Below are 18,923 nucleotides of genomic sequence, written 5' to 3' on the forward strand. Positions count from 1 at the left end.
AATGAAATCGATATTATTGTCAATCATACCAAGGTATAAAAATATAGTTTTTACATATCATGTAATTGTCGATTTTAAATAAACCATTTAAAAAAACAAAGTTTTAGAACTTTTATTGTTTTTACCGACAACAATAATCTTTAATGAATCCGCACCAATGGCGACGACTCAGTGGACTTCTTTTGGACATGATTCGCCGTACATTTTATGTTGATTTTCATAGCCAATCAAACAGAATCGGCTTTATTTTGGTTGTATGTAAGTCCAATTATCACATTATTTTCTTAATAGTTTATTTTTCTCATAATCTCTTTTTAATTTCGCGGATTTCAGAGAGAAAAAGTTGATCATTGTTCCCGAGCCGCTACCAGCGTACCGTGATCATAAATTTGTAATTTCAGAAATTATTAAAATTTGTATTAAGACTGTTTTAGACAAGATTGTACATATGATTTAATTGATTATCATAAAAATAAAATATCTGTTACTTAAATAAGTAGAAATGAATTCACTGAAATAAATCAGTAAATTGATAACCCATTTTCAATTTAGTCAATACCTTTAAAAGGGGCACCCAATGGGGAATTTTACACAAATAAATTAAAATAATAAGAACAAGAGGAGTCAATAAATAGACAACTTGTCTTTTAAAAAATAAATATTTCAGCTTTGAAAAATAGAATCTTGTTTTCATTGTTTTAATATTCTTTAGTTTAAACACCAGAAGTTATTTTCAGACTGACACACAAGAAGCTTTAATTAATGACTATTTTAGGAATAGCCTTGAATCTCTTCCTGTTAAGAAGGAAATTATTAGATCTATTTTTTTGTTGATTTAAGGAAGTTAAGTGATGTGTATGTTAAGGGTGATTTCCAGTCAAATTGACACTCAAGTCTCTGTAGTCACATACAGAATTGAAACAGACTATATAGAATTTTTAGTTAATATTATGATAACATGAACAACAGTGCCACTACACTATATGACTATTGGCATATAAATATTAATAAATTATTAAAATACTTTATTCTCTCAGAAGGAAATCAAATAATTTTAAAACTGCCAGTATGGCATCAAAATCCCTTGACTTTACGATGATCAAATTACACAAAAGTGATTGGACTTTCGCGAAAGAGTTATTTATTATAGCAGTGATTTTTAATATCTGCTATATCTCAACCTCATTTGGTGAGTGCAATACGTATGATTTTAAATCATTATTTACCAGGTTTTTTATTAGATTGAGGTATGTTGGATGGGCGAGTGGGCGGATTCAGGCATTCTGAGGAACTCTTCCTACTTTTCTCAAGGGATTTTGACCCAAACTTTTACAGAAGCTTTGGCATCAAGTGCCCTGGTGCATATTGTTTGGGTTTTGTGATTGGATAATTTTTGGCCTAATTATGGCCCTTTGTTTTTTCCATAAAATAGTAATTAGTAGAGTAATATCCTTTTAATCACAACTACAACTTTATGTAGTTATTGAACAGAAACTATCGAGTTTGTTGCACACCTGCCAGTTCATCTGCCTACTTTTGGGTCCTGTAGAGTCAAGGTCACTGTTGCTGAAAATAGTAAATCTGTTTCCAGTCAATAACTAGAGTAAGGAATGAAATATTTCGATTAAACTGGTGTATAGCAAGCTTATGTAAATATTTTGCTTTTGATTGCTTTTGGGTCTGCTAAGGTCAAGTTCAAGATCACTGTTACTGAAAATAGAAAATAGGTTTCTGGTCAATAACTAGAGTTTGGAATGAAATATTTTTATGAAATATGATGTAAAGCAAGTTTTTATATAGACCTCACTTGGGATGGCTTTTTGGGCCCCCTAAGGTCAAGGTTACTGTTACTAAAAATAGAAAATTCATTATTTATGATTTACATCGCACAAAGTAACATTGTTCGTTGCTTGTATTTATATTTTAACTAAATCAGATCTTTCTACAATGGGTTAATTTAAAACCTGATTTAGTGGCATTGCCATGTTTCTTGTTTTATTATTTGAAAGTGTCATTAATGCCTTTGTTGTTACAATATGGAAGACAAACAATCATATAAAACAATTTAGTCTAAAATTTATATTCCGTGCTATTTTCCTGGGAGTGGATTGGCCATACTTACAATTGTCCAATGGGTTTCTGACTTGCATGCAGGCCAGTCATACCATACCAGAACAATGTAATACAAATAAGACTTTGCTATGAATGTTTTGTCAGTGTTTCTGTAACCTGTTTACCATTGCGCTTACTGTTTACCATTGCGCTAACTTAATATTTATTGTATTTTTCAGTTTAGAGTCCTTGCAAATAAAAGGTTTACTGAATGGACAACATATAGCTAAGTTCTGCTTTACACACTCCAAGAATAAAAAACAGTAATAGAAAATAACGATATATAAAAATGGAGCAGTTTCAGGCCCAGCAAGGGGCTGTAACTCTTGATGCAAGTCAGCAGGCATTCCAGCAAGTAGCCCAACCTTTGGTGATGCAAGGACTTCCAATGCAATTCCTGCAAGCTGGAACCAATCAATTTTCTGCTGCTGGACAGCAGCCTCAAGTATGTTATATTTTATGTGTTTGACTTAGTGCTTATTGAAGCTTGAGACACTAGTACAGTGCCATGCAAGCCTCAGAATTTATTTTTACACAAACCTAGCAAAGTATGCTAATAATATACAAAAAATAGAGTAAACATTTCTTGAACAATATACCAGCCAGAAGCCTGAGATAATGCACAGAAGGGCACCCGAGGTCTTCCTCCACCAGTAAAGCTGGAATGTCGCGATATGACCTATACTGTGTGGATGTGATGTAAAACTAAAAAAAAAAGAAGCAATACATTTCTATAACTTTATTTCCCCCATTCTTAAATTTTAAGTTGCGTTAATTTATCTGTCCTTATCATAACATTGTTAAAAAGTTTTTTTATCTTGTGGTACTTGAATATCATCAATAAGATATAACTTGCCACACATAATTTAAATCTAGACCATTGAAGGAAAAAGAATACAAGTACTGTAAAACTATTGGCTAAACAGCAAAACATATTTAAACTTTCAATCACGTGCATTGTTTATGGAAAAGAATTAACAATTTCAATCACATGAAGTTTCTATATTTAGCACCCAGGAAGATAATGTTGAAGATTTACTTACAGATTACTAGCTTTGTATATTTTCATTGGGTATATGTTTTTTATATGAAAGTATTTTGAATTTCAAAATTTCCAATTGTTAGCCCCTTATATCTAGCTGGATAGAATTTTAACCTTACTTTTGTAAACAATCAACATATTGAATATACTGTTTTGAAACTTATCATTATGTTGTATACTGGTAAACCATCTAGAAAAAAGGTTAGTAGGATTACAGGGACTCATAAATTATAGTAAACACTTAAACAACATTAAGAATTTATGTCAGATTGATACTTGATGTGTCCTGCACCGTTTGGTTTTCAGTGGTGCATATTTTGAAATTTTCCCTAAAAATGATGAATGGTTTTGTCCCGATTGAAAGATAGGCAAGTCCATTTAATAAGCATTAAATATAAGGTAAAGGTAAATAGCATAATATATCAATTTGAGTGTTAAAAACTTTATTGATAAAAGATAAGCTTTTACTTATAAACTGTGAAACTATCATCAAGTTGTTGATTTTTGCTGACTGACACTATTCAGTATCTTTTGCTGATATAAAATATATACCTATTAAACAATTGTTTACTTCAAGTTTAAAACAACAGAGCAACATATGGTTGTAGTTAATTAACTTTGTATGTGTTTACATATAAACATATTGATCACTTATTAGATATTGAAAACTATTTCCCAATGAAGAGGTAAACAAAATAAAAAATTGAAATGTTCTTCCTTCTGATTGGTGGTTTGTACCAGGAAGAAGGGGAGGGTATTTATAATACTGCAAGGCATGTTTTAGTTATCTTAAGTCAGTAGTTTAAATGATATAAACAGAACTAATTGTAGAAATCAAAGTTATAAGAAATCAATTAATGTGGAACTATATACATTAAAAGGAACTTATCATTGATATAATTATATGCTATTAACATGGATAATTGACATAAGGTTTCCATGTGTTATTGTAAAATAACTGTAATATAACTTAAGTTGTATTGTAACTGTTATTCTAGAGATTGTACAAGTTATTTATTTTATTTGTATATTTGATTTAGCTTATACAGTTAAATGGACAGGGTCAGATGCCTTTGATTCAAACAGCAAATGGTCAACAGATTATAGTACAAATGCCACAAAACCAGTCATCTATGAGCATGCCAAACGGACAACAGTTCCAACAGGTAAGATACTAATGAATATTTCATTAGTCTCTATACACTTCACATTTCTCAGTTTCAATACAAGTATTCTCTAATGTCTGCACATGGTTTAAATTGGCTCTTATTCAGAATTATATCACCATGTTAAAGTTGATTAAAGTCTAATCTGGATTAACATGACAAAAGTCATCACTTACTTATTAGTTTAATAGTGAAAGTTCATTATTTGACATACAAAAAGAGTTTACTATAATGAAGTGAATATATCCTTTTATAGGGTTAACATTGGCTAATTATAAAGTATAAAATGAAAATGATCTATAGATCTCAAAAGTTAGGCTAAATTAGTTATAAAGAAGGTACAGCACAGATTTGCAAGTTTTGGGTCCTCAGCATTGGCAAGATACATTTTCTGATATATATTATCAATAATTTTGTACAGTTATCCATCATAAGTGTAAGCCCCACTGGCCAGCGAATTCGTCAATTTTTCAAAATGTCAAGTTTTCAAAATATGCTAAAAATTGTAATTTTTCTCTCAGAAACAAATTTGATTTATAGTCTGTGCATAAGTTGGAATTTCAAACTTAATCTGCTAAACAAGTTTTGAAAGTGAAGTAAAATGAATAAAGTAATGTATGTAACATATGTATATAGACACATGTGATGTATACTCGCATTATGGTATGGTATTTATTATTTAAATGGTTTAGTTTAACATTTTGGTATACAGTTACAGTATGTGACGGCACCAATTACAAGCCCTACATTACAGACATTTGGTCAACCCCAGCAGGTATTAAATAGTGCACTCTCCGTAGTTTTGGTGTTGTACCTGCTTAATCATCTTCTTAAGATCACCTTTTATCTTATACTTCTGCAACAACAAGAAATGCTTTTTGTTAGTTATATAGCTGTGTAGTTAGAATTTTGCTTTGTAGATACATTGTATAATATAGATTAAAGCCTGGAAAAACTCACATTTGCAGAGTTCTGGATAAGAACTGTTTTTAGCACATGAGCATACATAATTACCCATATACATATAAACAGGGTTTTCATGATAAACAGATAGGCAATCCATAGCTATTAAAATTGTTTGTATTTTCAGCCTGTAGATTAAATTATCCCCCTTTACCCTTCACCAAATCAGTCTGTAACCTCAGATAAAAATGAAACCCTGAATATTAAATTGATGAGATACATAAGTAAATAGAATTAAAATAAGTTTGAATTTAAACTTACATCAGTAACATTTGTTGAGAAAGTTAACAAAACACCACATATATTACAACATCTTAGACTCATTAAATATAGTATGTAAATATATACATAATGCACATGGGCTTATTATATGTATATAGAGTAGTTTGTAGAATCTATTTGTAACTGTGGTAGTTTTGTAGAGTGATAGTATTATTTTGTCCTTTATATGTTGGCGTTTTTTTTGTTTTTTTTTCAATTAAAGTTCTGAATTATTTTGTACGGTGAAATAATTATTTTCGTCTACTTCACTTTGATCACATACAAATGTAGAATACTCAGCTTGTAACTAATATAATATATTATATGGATAATATTGAAACAACTATCTTTGTATGGAAAAAAATATTGAAGTGTTGTACTTTAAAATTTTAGTTGTAATAATGATAAAAGAAGCACATCGTCGGATACCCACGATTGATAAACATGTCACATAACATGATAAATGTTAATGGTTCTGCCGTGGGTATCCGACGATGAAAGAAGCATAATATGTTATGTGTTTTGTAACAAGAACATGTCCTGTATAAACAAATAGTATTGATTTACACAAATTGTATGGTAAATAAATAAAGCCAGTATAATTAACATTTATATGAGAACATGTATATCCCTTCATAATTTGTGTTTACTAATTATTATGATAACATGAACATATGATAACATGACTATATCCTATGTTTACTAACTATTATGATAACATAAACATATGATAACATGACTGTATCCTATGTTTACTAACTATTATGATAACATAAACATATGATAACATGACTGTATCCTATGTTTACTAACTATTATGATAACATGAACATATGATAACATGACTGTATCCTATGTTTACTAACTATTATGATAACATAAACATATGATAACATGACTGTATCCTATGTTTACTAATTATTATGATAACATGAACATATGATAACATGACTGTATCCTATGTTTACTAATTATTATGATAACATGAACATACATATGATAACATGACAGTATCCCGTGTTTACTAATTATTATGATAACATAAACATATGATAACATGACTGTATCCTATGTTTTCAGCTAGTTATACAGCAACCACAGGGACAACTCTTGAACCAACCTCAGATCATTAACTCACAAAATTTAGCACCATTTGTCAATCAGTTTACACAGGTATTTATTGTACTTTTTTAAACTAAACATTTAAATTGCCTTTTATTGAATTTTGATATGACTGCATATTATTTCATCTGCTTGGGGGTTTGTAAGTTTAAAGACTCAATTTAGACTACATCTGATATTTGAAACTAATTCATTAATAATAGTTGAGATCATTCGTCTACTAGACCTGATTCATTTCATTTATGTTTAACGAAGTTTTAAGCAAATTTTTATAACACCACTATCTGCATATACATGTAATTAAAAACAAAAATTGATAAAATGACATCCAACACATATAAAATGCATGTTCTGTAGTCAGACCAGTGAATTATTATTTTTTGCTACTATGGATATGTAAATACATGTATTAAAAAACCAAACATAAGATTTATCTAAATCATATTTTATACTTCAATCAAGTTTCAAAATATTTTCATAAAGTTATTTAAGGCATATCACAGCTTTCTGTTTCTTATTTGTGTTGTAATTGATATAACAAAAGTATATAAATGTCTTATCCAATAGATTGTACAGACCCCAGATGGACAGACAATTTTATACCAGCAACCACAAGCAGGGCAACAAGTTACTTCTCAACTACCTACACCAACAGATAGTACAGGACAACAACAACAACAAACAAATCAAGTACAAGGTAGGAGTAATGTCTATTCAATGTAATTTTTATCTCGACTATTGAAGAATAGGGAGAGCTATAATTGTGCTCACACAGGCATTGGTGTAACCATCACACTTTGGTTAAGTTTTTGCGTGCAAGTCTCCAAAACTACTGAAAGGAATGAATTATGTTAGATAGATATTTTTGTAAATACACAATTAAAAATATAAATGGCTAAATGGTCATGTCAAACTATTATTTCCATTGTGTAGTTGAATTCAAGTCTGTTATTATAGTACTTAAATATTACTTATACAAGCTTTTGAATTTATAAATTGGTAAAATTCTACATATTTAGGTTGTCTCCCTTTAATTAAGTGGCATATTAGTAAAGGGAGATTGAACTGAATATTTTGAATAAGAAGGAACATGAATTACTTCCCCTGAAATGGACATTGTTGTGATATATTTTCAGCTACTGGTATGGTGAATACAGACCAGAGTCAGCAACAGCAAGCAGCACCACAGTTTATTCAAGTTCCTGGTGGACAAATTATGGTATATAATACATTTAAAGCTTTGAAGAACAAAATAAATGAACTTTTTAGAATACACATCACCATATGCACAATTTCTTTGTGATCAGTTGTGAAAAACCACAACTTATCACAGCAATATAATCATAAACATAGAAATTGTGTACATAATGGAGTATATTTCAAAAAGTTCAATTACCTTTTGTGTTCTATTTACAATGAGCCAAATACATGTATATGCTTATTGTATCTCAGTAAAAAAACTATTTTACTGAGATTTAAGCATATATTTGGCTCATTGTAATTATCATTCTATGAAGAATTAGCCTTTAAACATATCAAATATATGTACTGGATTTCTGTGCCTTTCAGTGTCATTAATATATTTCTTGAAATACAATAAGACTTTAAGAACCAAGTCATGAATTGTTAATTTTTTATAAGGTTAAGTAGTATGTTTTTCTAAGTTTAGTTATTACATAATATAAACAAAAATCTAATTTTGTAATGGTTCCACATGACTGAATACTGTACAGAAAAATCTTCAAACTTTGATTAATTATAAAAAATTGCTCATTTTCTTGAACGTAACTGATCTTTTTAGACTTTACCAAGTAGGAAGTTGAAATACAATGACTACTTTTTATTTCAGCAAGTTGTTGGAGGAAATATAACCAACTTAAATTTACCCGGGGTCCAGCGTGCTCAGGCTGGTACCCAGGAATCAACAGACGAGGAACCATTGTATGTTAATGCTAAACAATACCATAGAATACTGAAAAGACGGCAGGCACGGGCAAAACTAGAGGCGTCAGGGAAAATACCAAGAATAAGAAAAGTAAGACTTAAAACTGAAAATTAATATCTTATCACTTTAAACTCATTGGAATAAATCAAGAAGCAACATGTCCCCTACCAAAGTATATGTTTGTGTAAACTAGTGGGTTCGTCCTTACACAAACCTTCTTATCTTTGTGGTTTTAATCATTATTATGGGGTTCTGATGGGACTGGAAAGGTAGAAATCTGTGTTTAGATAATTTTCATTGTTTATCAAGATGAATAGAATAGAATAATAGATGAATAATTTATACCATTCCCTATATTTTGTCTGTCTTTTACTTCATGTGAATTGATAGGAAATCTTTACTCGCGGTAATACATTTTGATTAAACTTGGTCAGATTAATTGTTTTGACATAGTTGAACGAAAGAAGTAAAGTAATTAACTTGTAAATGTAAATATGATTTTTATCAAGGTAATTATAAGTGTACATCCTTACATACGTCTTGACAGAATGAGAAGATATACTTGAAATAACTATCAATTATTTTATATGGATCTATAAATGTGCTTGTATATGCAAAAATGCCTAATTAGTCCCCTACCGGTTTAACCGGAGGGGACTTTAGGTTTACCCTCCGTCCGTCTGTCTGTCTGTCGGTCTGTCAGTCCGTCAGTCCGTCCGTCCACAAAACTGGATCCGTCCACAAAACTGGATCCCGCGATAACGCAAAATGTACTGAAAATATTTTAATGAAACTTGATATATGGATAGATGGCAGTATGGAGATTATGCACGTCTTTTTTTTTTCTTCCTATGTTGAAAATTCTGGTTGCTATGGCAACAGATGCCTGAAAATATGGCAAATTGAACACATAAACTGGATCCCGCGATAACACAAAAAGTACTGAAAATATTTTTATGAAACTTGATATATGGATAGATGGCAGTATGGAGATTTTGTCTTTTTTATGTTGAAAATTCTGGTTGCTATGGCAACAAATAGCCTGAATTTCAAGATTTCTGTTTAAATTTTTCAGCTTTTTCACTATAAGTTCTTTATTTCTTAAGGTGTTTACTTCAAACTTTAAATATAAGTTTCTGGTCATCAACCACATCATATGTGACAAGGTTTACAACTCTAGCACAAAAATTATCAGTATTACCTCCCTTGAACTTAGAATTTTTATGAAAAAAATGTTGTCTTTTTTAAATAACTTCTTTATTTCCTAATGTATCTACTTCAAACTTCATATATATGTTTCTTATTTATAATCACTCAACATTTTTGAGAAGGTTAAATACTCTAGCAAGACTATTTCCAGAATTATGTCCCCCTTGAACTTAGATTTTTTTCGAGAAATTGGTATTTTTCACTCCAACTTCTTCATTCATTATAGGATTTACTTTAAAATCCCACATCGTAATAATATGACAAGGTTGTATAAACATAATTTCCTTACTAGGCAGGGAAACGTAACACATTACTGTGATATAGACAAACTTAGAACTCAAAAGATTTAAGTTCATACATGTCATTCATTCACTGGTAAAATTGACTGGCCAATGGCCCATCAGAAAGTTGCTGGGGTTCTAACCGGTAGGGGACTTATGGATTGCTTGCAATACTATGATAATTGCTGGTTGTTATTAATTTGTTAACATTATCTCTGATCTGAATGACCCTGAGTGTGATATTGATGTGTCAGAATATATGTACAAATTGAATATACAATAGAAAAGGGAACATAAAGTTAAATAATAATCAAATACTGCCAAAATTTCAGATAAAATTTATAATTTTTACTTCAGAAATATCTCCATGAATCGAGACATATACATGCCATGAACAGAGTTAGAGGAGAAGGTGGTAGATTTCACTCAATAAAAAATGAACCATACGAGGGGGATGGTCTTAATATCAAACAAGAGTCAGATGTATGTATCAGTCCTTGAAAAATATATACCTGTTCCTTTGTTATTACTGTAATAAAAGAGGCTATCCAGTTATAATTTAGCAGGTTGTTCACTGTTGGTTCTACTAATTGCCTGATAGTGCCTCAAAAAATTTCCTGCATCAAATCATTTCCTTGAAAGCTTTAGAGGGCAAATTTCAGAAGTAAAGCTGGATGGGCAACCATATAATAAGAATTCCGGTGGTTCTATTCCTTGTGCCTCCATGTGTCTGAATAATGTCAGAAGTGATTTATTGAGAGAAGTTGTCAGTTTTTAGAGGAGACAAAGGGAATTGCTGATTCTGAATACATTATCACTGTGTCTGTCAAAGTCTGCAAGTGTATGACTCAAATAATAGTGGTAGTCTCATGAAGTACAACAAAACTTTAATATCACTAATATAAACAGTATTTTTGGGATGATAGATCACACTTAAATTATGACAAGTATTTTGGAATTGAAACCATGTGTAAGAGATTGGAATTATTCAACATGTTTAATTTGTACACTTAAGCATCTTAGCAACAAGAAGACACAATAATTCTAAAAACATAGATTTCTATTGATTGATAATTGAAATCAGTGTGATATTATGTAAAAATTAAAGTTTATGAGCATGGCATAGGAAACAACAGTAACATTAGGGTGAGTGAAGGCATAGTGTTTAAGGTGTTTGCCTGTCTCTCTGGGATAGTGAACTAGAGCCCAACTTTAGTCACAACCATATTTCCTTATATGACACCAGTACTGGCTTGTCCTAGAAAACCAACTCAACAGTTGTTTAAACATGTTACAAGTGTCCTTCAAAAAGTTCTTAGATAACTAATCTCAATATAATTTTAAGTAAACGAGAATTAGATAAATACATGTACAGTAATGTTTAAACTAAACACGTCTAATTCTGCTTACTATTTCATCTTTACAGGAGGACAACGAAGTTTCTCGGTTAATGTCGCAAGCCATGAACGGTGGCCAGTTAAACCCAATGTCATCCCTCCATCACAGTACTTCATCTCATACCAACATTTCAGTTAGTTCTCATTACACAAACTCTGAATTACGACATATAACGCCTAGTAAAGGATAACCTCATTTGTGTTTTAAATATTACATATTTTTGTATTATTTCACCATGTTAGTGCAGTAATGGGTTAACTACCATTTTTAGCTCGACTATTCGATAAGAATAAGTAGAGCTATTGTAGTCACCGGAGCGTTGGCGTCGGCGTAACCACTTATGTTTTTGTAATAGTTCAAATATTTTCAAAGTCCATTGACATATGGCTTTGAAACTTTGCACAATTGTTCACCATCATGACCCCAACCTGTAGACAAGAGGGGGTAACTCTATCAAGCATTTTGACAGAATTATGCCCCTTTTTCAACTTAGAATTTACGTTAAAGTTTTTGTAATAGTTAAAATATTTTCAAAGTCCATTGACATGGCTTTGAAACTTTGCACACTTGTTCACCATCATGACCCCAACCTGTAGACAGGAGGAGGTAACTCTATCAAGCAATTTGACAGAATTATGCCCCTTTTTCGACTTAGAATTTACGTTAAAGTTTTTGTAATAGTTCAAATATTTTCAAAGTCCATTGACATATGGCTTTGAAACTTTGCACACTTGTTCACCATCATGACCCCAACCTGTAAACAGGAGGAGGTAACTGTATCAAGCATTTTTTTTTACTATCAAGCACTAAGAATAGTGGAGCGTTGCTGTCCTACCGACAGCTTTTGTTGGAACAAAGAGAGGTAACTTGTGTCTGCATTAAGGTGATGATTTTCATGTCATTATTTATTATTTTGAAACAAATTGGTTTATTAATCATGGAATTTTTATAGTTGATGTAGTGTGTGTTTTACAGAAATATTGAAAAGCACTCAAAGTGCGTAAAATGGTGCAATATGTAAAATATTCTTTGAAGTGTTTTTAAAACTTATTATTTGTAATACATTTTCATTCTTTGCAATTTCTGGATAATCATGTTGTCGTTTCTTTTATCAATTTGTTAACTGAAGAGAGCATAAAATGCTCATACCTAGTTATCATTATCATGATCATTTTAATCATTACAGAATTTTGTATCCATGGTAATGGAAAAGAAAGTCCTTTAATTAAAAGATATTTTAATTTTTCAGCGTGGACACTGGTGTGATAATTAGATAAATTTCTCTGTAAAAAGATAGAAAACTTTAGCTAAGTAATTATCATCATAACATTTTTCTGTTTTACATGTGTAGAGAAACAACTATGTACAGAACAATGAAAATGGGTTTTACCCGTTTTAGTGTAGATAAAACCAGGTATGGTCACTGTTAATGTATACAACTCCATGCGATATTTTTTTAACCTTTTCTTTTTAAATGAACTTTTTAGTGTGGAAAAAAGGTTTTTTACCAAATTTGTTATTTTTATTGCACCTGACGGTACATAAAGATTTTTTTCTTACATTGTAGCTAGTTTTTATGAATGTAAACTTTTTTGTTATTTAATTTATTTGTTGATATTTTGTTTATGACACAACTTACAAAGTAGTTTGTTTTGCTCATTTTTATTTGTCTATCTTTTTATAAAGAGATAGGTGAAGATCAATGTAGTTGGCTGAGAGGCCAAAAATACAAAGTCTGTTTTTAGTTATTTTTTTAAGTTTTGTTTTATGAAATAAGAATTACATTAATTTATATGCATGGTATCTTTATTGAAGTTTATGTTCATTATTTAGTTATTTTATAGAATATTTCTTACAGAGAGGGTCAGTAGATTTCAGATTCAAGCTGACTTTGTTTATGAATGAAAATTTAAAAAAAAAACCTACTTTGTCTTAAGTATAAAAAATTATATATGTAATATCAAAATATCAGAATCTTGATTTGCTCAATCAAGTGACAAAATAAAAAAGAAAGAACTACAGCTACCATTTTGTTATATATAAACTTAAAACTTGTAGAGATGTAAAATTGTTAGAGGTGTAATGATATATAGATGTATCGTTGCACCAAGTTTTGCCTTGTCATGGAAAGAAAATGTAGATGACAATAAATTAAAGTCCAATACAGATTATACCTTGGAATGCATGTATCGCAAAATGACAACAATTTCTTACACATAAAAAATTTAAAAGCCAGATTAAACTTATTTGATAAAAAACAATGTGACAAATACAAACATTGTCAAATTATTATAGGAGGTTTTGATGAAAAGTTAACAGGGTTTTGAATTCAATGGAATTTTGTTTATATGAATTTTCACCATGTTATAAGTTTGAAAGTCAGTAATGTGATCTGTGTTGCATTGTCAATAAGATGTATCACAACTAAATTTCTTCTACTATACGGTATGTATCATGAATTCAATTGCTCAACAGAAAACATATAATTGTATGTATTTTTACCCAACGAAAAAAAAACAAAAAACCACAATGTTCAGCCCTAATGAATGTTCAGGGACCATAGATTTTACATGTAGTGATTATCAATTATCATTAAATTATCACTACAATTATCATCTAGAATATTATAAAAACTATTATTTCATGGTTAAGGCAGATCTCCGTCATTATTGATTAAAATGATGCAGTAAATACCTTTAACAAATTGCAGTTTTTGCATATTGATGACATGTCTATGATACAAGTTTAAACACTTTATTGTACACCCACCACATAATGGGGAGGAGGCTATAGTGGAATCATTCTTAGTGTGAGTCGTTCTGTTGGTCTGTCCATACGTTTCCATCATGTGTGTTTTATAAATATTTTTATACCCCCGCACAACAAAGTTGTAAGGGGGGTATACTGGAATCAGCTTGTCCGTCCGTCCGGCTGTCCGGCCGGCCGTCCGTCGGTTTTTTCTTGTCCGCCCAATAACTTAAGATTCCTTTGACCCTTAGTCTTCATATTTGGCATGGAGGTTAGTCATGATTAGTAGATGACCCCTATTGATTTTGAGGTCACTAGGTCAAAGGTCAAGGTCACAGGGGCCTTGACTTCAAAAAGCTTGTCCGCCCAATAACTTTAGATTCCTTTGACCTACAGTTGTCATATTTGGCATGGAGGTTAGTCATGATAAGTAGATGACCCCTATTGACTTTGAGGTCACCAGGTCAAAGGTCAAGGTCACAGGGGCCTTGACTTCAAAAGCTTGTCCGCCCAATAACTTAAGATTCCTTTGACCCACAGTCTTCATATTTGGCATGGAGGCTAGTCATGATTAGTAGATGACCCCTATTGACTTTGAGGTCACCAGGTCAAAGGTCAAGGTCACAGAGACCTTGACTTCAAAAAGCTTGTCCGCCCAATAACTTAAGATTCCTTTGACCCACAGTCTTCATATTTGGCATGGAGGTTAGTCATGATTAGTAGATGACCCCTATTGATTTTGAGGTCACCAGGTCAAAGGTCAAGGTCACAGGGGCCTTGACTTCAAAAAGCTTGTCCGCCCAATAACTTAAGATTCCTTTGACCCACAGTCTTCATATTTGGAATGGAGGTGAGTCATGATTAGTAGATGACCCTATTGATTTTGAGGTCACCAGGTCAAAGGTCAAGGTCACAGGGACTTTGACTTCAAAAAGTTTGTCTGCCCAATAACTTTAGATTCCTTTGACCCACAGTCTTCATATTTGGCATGGATGTTGATCATGATTAGTAGATGACCCCTTTTGATTTTGAGGTCACTGGATCAAAGGTCAAGGTCATAGGGACTTTGACTTCAAAAAGTTTGTCCACCCATTAACTTAAGATTCCTTTGATCCACAGTCTTCATATTTGGCATGGAGGTTGATCATGACTATAAGGTGACCCCTATTGATTTTGAGGTCAATGGGTCAAAGGTCAAGGTCACAGGGACCTTGACAAAAAAAAGCTTTTCTTCTCAATTGCTAAAGAATGTCCTGTCCGCAATGTATTGATTTTGACATTTTCACATTTGAAGCATGTAGAATACATAACTTAGCAATGCACTGGCTTAGTAACCTCAGATTTGGCAGGGAGGTTGTCATTGAGCTGTAAATGGCCACTGTTGATTTTGACAGAGTGGTATGCGGGGGTATTCACGCCATGATAGTGGCAGTTCTAGTTCCCCTTGAAGGATATGCTTCAAACTATGCTAAAATATTAACCTCTAAAATGTGATGTGCAGAGCGCATGTAACAGCTGTGCTTAATCAAGGCCACTTCTGTAGGTCAAAGGCCAAATATCAGTCAAATTTGTGTCTTCTCTACAAATCCTATAGCCTTTGTAGAATTTCTTCAAATTTTGAACATTTGTTCACCTCAACAAGGCCCTCAGACAAGTTTGTGGCTGCTTTATAAATCCTGGCTCAGATGATCAGGTCAGCAAGGCAAATTGCAGAACCCATGCCACTGTTGTGAAGACTCAAGGTCAAAGTATTCCTTGAAGGTCAAATATCAGCCAATTTTGTGTCTGCTCTTTAAATCCTATACCTCTTGATGCTTTGTCTTCAAACTTGGCTCAAATGTTCACCTCAACATGGTAAAGTGCAAAACCCATGCTGCCACTATAGAAGGTCAAGGTCCCCCTTCAAGGTCAAAATGGAATCTTTTGTTTCTGCACTATTATATACTTTTCAAATGACTTTTCAATCTTAACTGAAACGTTTTCTTTCAAAAAATGATTATCAATTGCATTGCATAATATCCTGTGTGCTAGGGATAAGGTGTATTTGTTACTCTGTATATCAGTAGAATTTTATCTGACTTGATGCTTTTAGTTGCACAGTTTTATTATACAGGGCATATACAGGTATAATGAAACCCCTCAAATTGATAGTTCTCAGAGGGTATAAAGCTATATTTATACTTACCTAATATTGTCTAAGTAACTGCAAAGTGAATGGATTCTTAGCCAAGCAAATATAGGAGAATGATATGTTTTAAAGATTTGTAAGAACGAGTTACATGTAGTTAGTTTGGGAGTGTATATATCCCTGTGTGTATCCAATGAGAAAAACATTTGTTATTGTATTTATTTTTTTTAGAAATAAATAACCACCAATGTGTGAGGTTTTTTGTTTGTTTTATACATTGTATTTTGTTTTAGAAATAACCACCAATAAACACTGTAATGGTAAAATGTTTGAATGCTTTATGGTATGTATACATGTATAGAACCAGTTCTAGCTTTTTCATTGGATAATTGAAATCATGTTGACCACCATTTCACAAATTCAGCAAAGTTAGTGTTTACAATTGTTGAGAAGTTAAATAACAATCTGAATAGCATCTTCCATTAAAAGTGATAATAAATTACTTTTCTAGTGGATGAATATTAATTTAAAGAAATAGAATAAAGAACCTATCAAATGTTTTAGATTTGTTAATTAAAGACATGTTATTGTTATTTTTGTATTTCAATATACTATTTCCTTTGTTAGATGTAAGATTATATATTAATCTATGTTACTTGAAGCTATCTTAAGCTATTTTTGTTCCATATTAACTATTTACAGTATATTTTTCTTAACTTACATGATATGAACAATTTTTCATGTCAAAATGGATTTAAAGATATTCAATAGGTATCATAAAATAAAACAATAAACATTGAATACAATTTTATGCAAATGAAAACCATGATTATTTTTTCCTGTTATCAAGGATACCATAGGAGATGAACAAGCTCTTATTTCCATTGTAGTCCTATAAAACCATTTTCACCAAGTACCTGCCATTTTCATTATTTATTTGAGCCGTGCCACGACAAAACCAACATAATGGGTTTGCGACCAGCATCTGCGCAGTCTGATCAGGATCCATGCTGTTGGCTATCAGCTTCTCTACTTGTTATAGGGTTTGTAAGCGAACAGCATGGATCCTGATCAGACTGCGTGGATGCGCAGGCTGGTCTGGATCCATGCTGGTCGTGAACCCATTATGTTGGTTTTGTTGTGACGCGGCTCATTTCATTTTTTAGCATGATCACACAACAAATACTTGACAAAATGTTAGGGACATGCACTATATTTGTTTTGTGCATATTATTTATTAATGAGAACCTATCTATTTGTTATTTCTTATACAATGTATTGTACATGTTTTTTAATTTATCAATAAAGAGATAACTTTAATGTATAGAGCTGAATTATTTCAATTAAATATATACTACAGAACATTGACAGTAAGACAGCTTTTGATTGGCCGACAGAAAGGTCAAATGATCATGCCCTTTTCTCATTTTGTCATTAGATGATGGCTTATATAAACAGGTGTTTTAGGCTGATTGTGAAACAAGTTCATGCAACATATCAATCACCCACAAATCTGCTTTCAGTAATTAACCAGTACTAGCGTCCAATTAATATGACCAACAATTCCTGGGTGGAGAGGCTAAGACCGTAATCACTCGATCACGCTTCCATTTATATCTTAGTAAAGTGTGTTTGTTTATTCTTAGTGTCAAAGTAATGTAAGGATCGATATTCATGATCACAAAAATTTACTCTTAGCTCTTCTTTAAAGATTGGTAATTGTTTAAATACATTGTGCTCTGATTACATTCATTATGAGTCAATGGTACATGTACATTTTATCTCAGAAAATCAGTGTACATCTGTATTCTTTTAAGAAGGTGACATTAAGAGTTACTCATGCATGCTTCACAGTGGCATAGTGTACAAAATGTAATTAAAATATTTTTGCAAGGCTTTGACGTTTTTTACAGAAAACATTTTATTATAAAATTTGATATGCGTTTAATAACTAGCTGCCAATGCAAGTGAAAGTTGACATTTACAAAAGATAACAATGTTTACCCTATTATGTGGGTGTTGAATTGTGATATTATCTTTGTCAGTGTTCATTCGTGAATTAGTATGATCATTTGAATTTAATATTTTACACATGGTGATAGTTTCTGACATGTTTGGTTTAGACAAGTCAAACAAACATTGTGAAGGCCATATGGATTCTTATATGCCCCTTCATACAATATTTCAGATATTTGCCGGTGTAACGTTGTTAACTTACCCCCATAAAATAATGACCCCCATAAAATAATGACCCCCGTCATAATATTATGACTCCCCTACACGTTGAAAAATGACCCTCGCATAGAAAAGTGACCCCCTGTAGAATAATAACCCCCACCCCAACCCAAACTATAAAGCCCTTACTGGACTTTTTCAAAGAAACACTCCCAATATAATTATCTCAGATGAGAAATATAGTAATTTCAATTTTTTGTGCGTGTGTCCGTGCGACCGTGCAACGATTCGACCTATTATTGGACGAAATAGTTTCAAAATCTCGGGGATAGCTACTTTAATCGAAGTCCAGCCTCAGTCTGCATTTTTATGC

At 31.8% G+C, this 18,923-nt stretch overlaps 1 protein-coding gene across 5 annotated transcripts; it reads left to right on the forward strand.

Moving 5' to 3' along the window:
- The first annotated feature begins 139 nt into the window (after positions 1–139).
- Positions 140–17,699, forward strand: LOC132750589 (nuclear transcription factor Y subunit alpha-like). 5 transcript variants are annotated; one of them, XM_060740597.1, is made up of 10 exons: positions 140–258; positions 2,292–2,557; positions 4,195–4,320; positions 5,033–5,095; positions 6,625–6,717; positions 7,234–7,363; positions 7,803–7,885; positions 8,516–8,701; positions 10,459–10,584; positions 11,528–17,699. In XM_060740597.1, exons 2-10 carry the CDS (start codon positions 2,402–2,404, stop codon positions 11,687–11,689), a joined length of 1,125 nt encoding a protein of 374 aa, XP_060596580.1. In that variant the 5' UTR covers positions 140–258; positions 2,292–2,401; the 3' UTR covers positions 11,690–17,699. The 5 variants fall into 5 exon arrangements, with proteins under 5 accessions (XP_060596580.1, XP_060596581.1, XP_060596582.1 ...); XM_060740598.1 differs by lacking the exon at positions 5,033–5,095; XM_060740599.1 differs by lacking the exons at positions 140–258; positions 2,292–2,557 and adding an exon at positions 3,122–3,184.
- The last annotated feature ends 1,224 nt before the right edge of the window (positions 17,700–18,923 follow it).

The sequence above is a fragment of the Ruditapes philippinarum genome, unplaced genomic scaffold, assembly GCF_026571515.1.
Source record: "Ruditapes philippinarum isolate M1 unplaced genomic scaffold, ASM2657151v2 ctg2143_1_1_1_1, whole genome shotgun sequence".
NCBI lineage: Eukaryota > Metazoa > Mollusca > Bivalvia > Venerida > Veneridae > Ruditapes > Ruditapes philippinarum.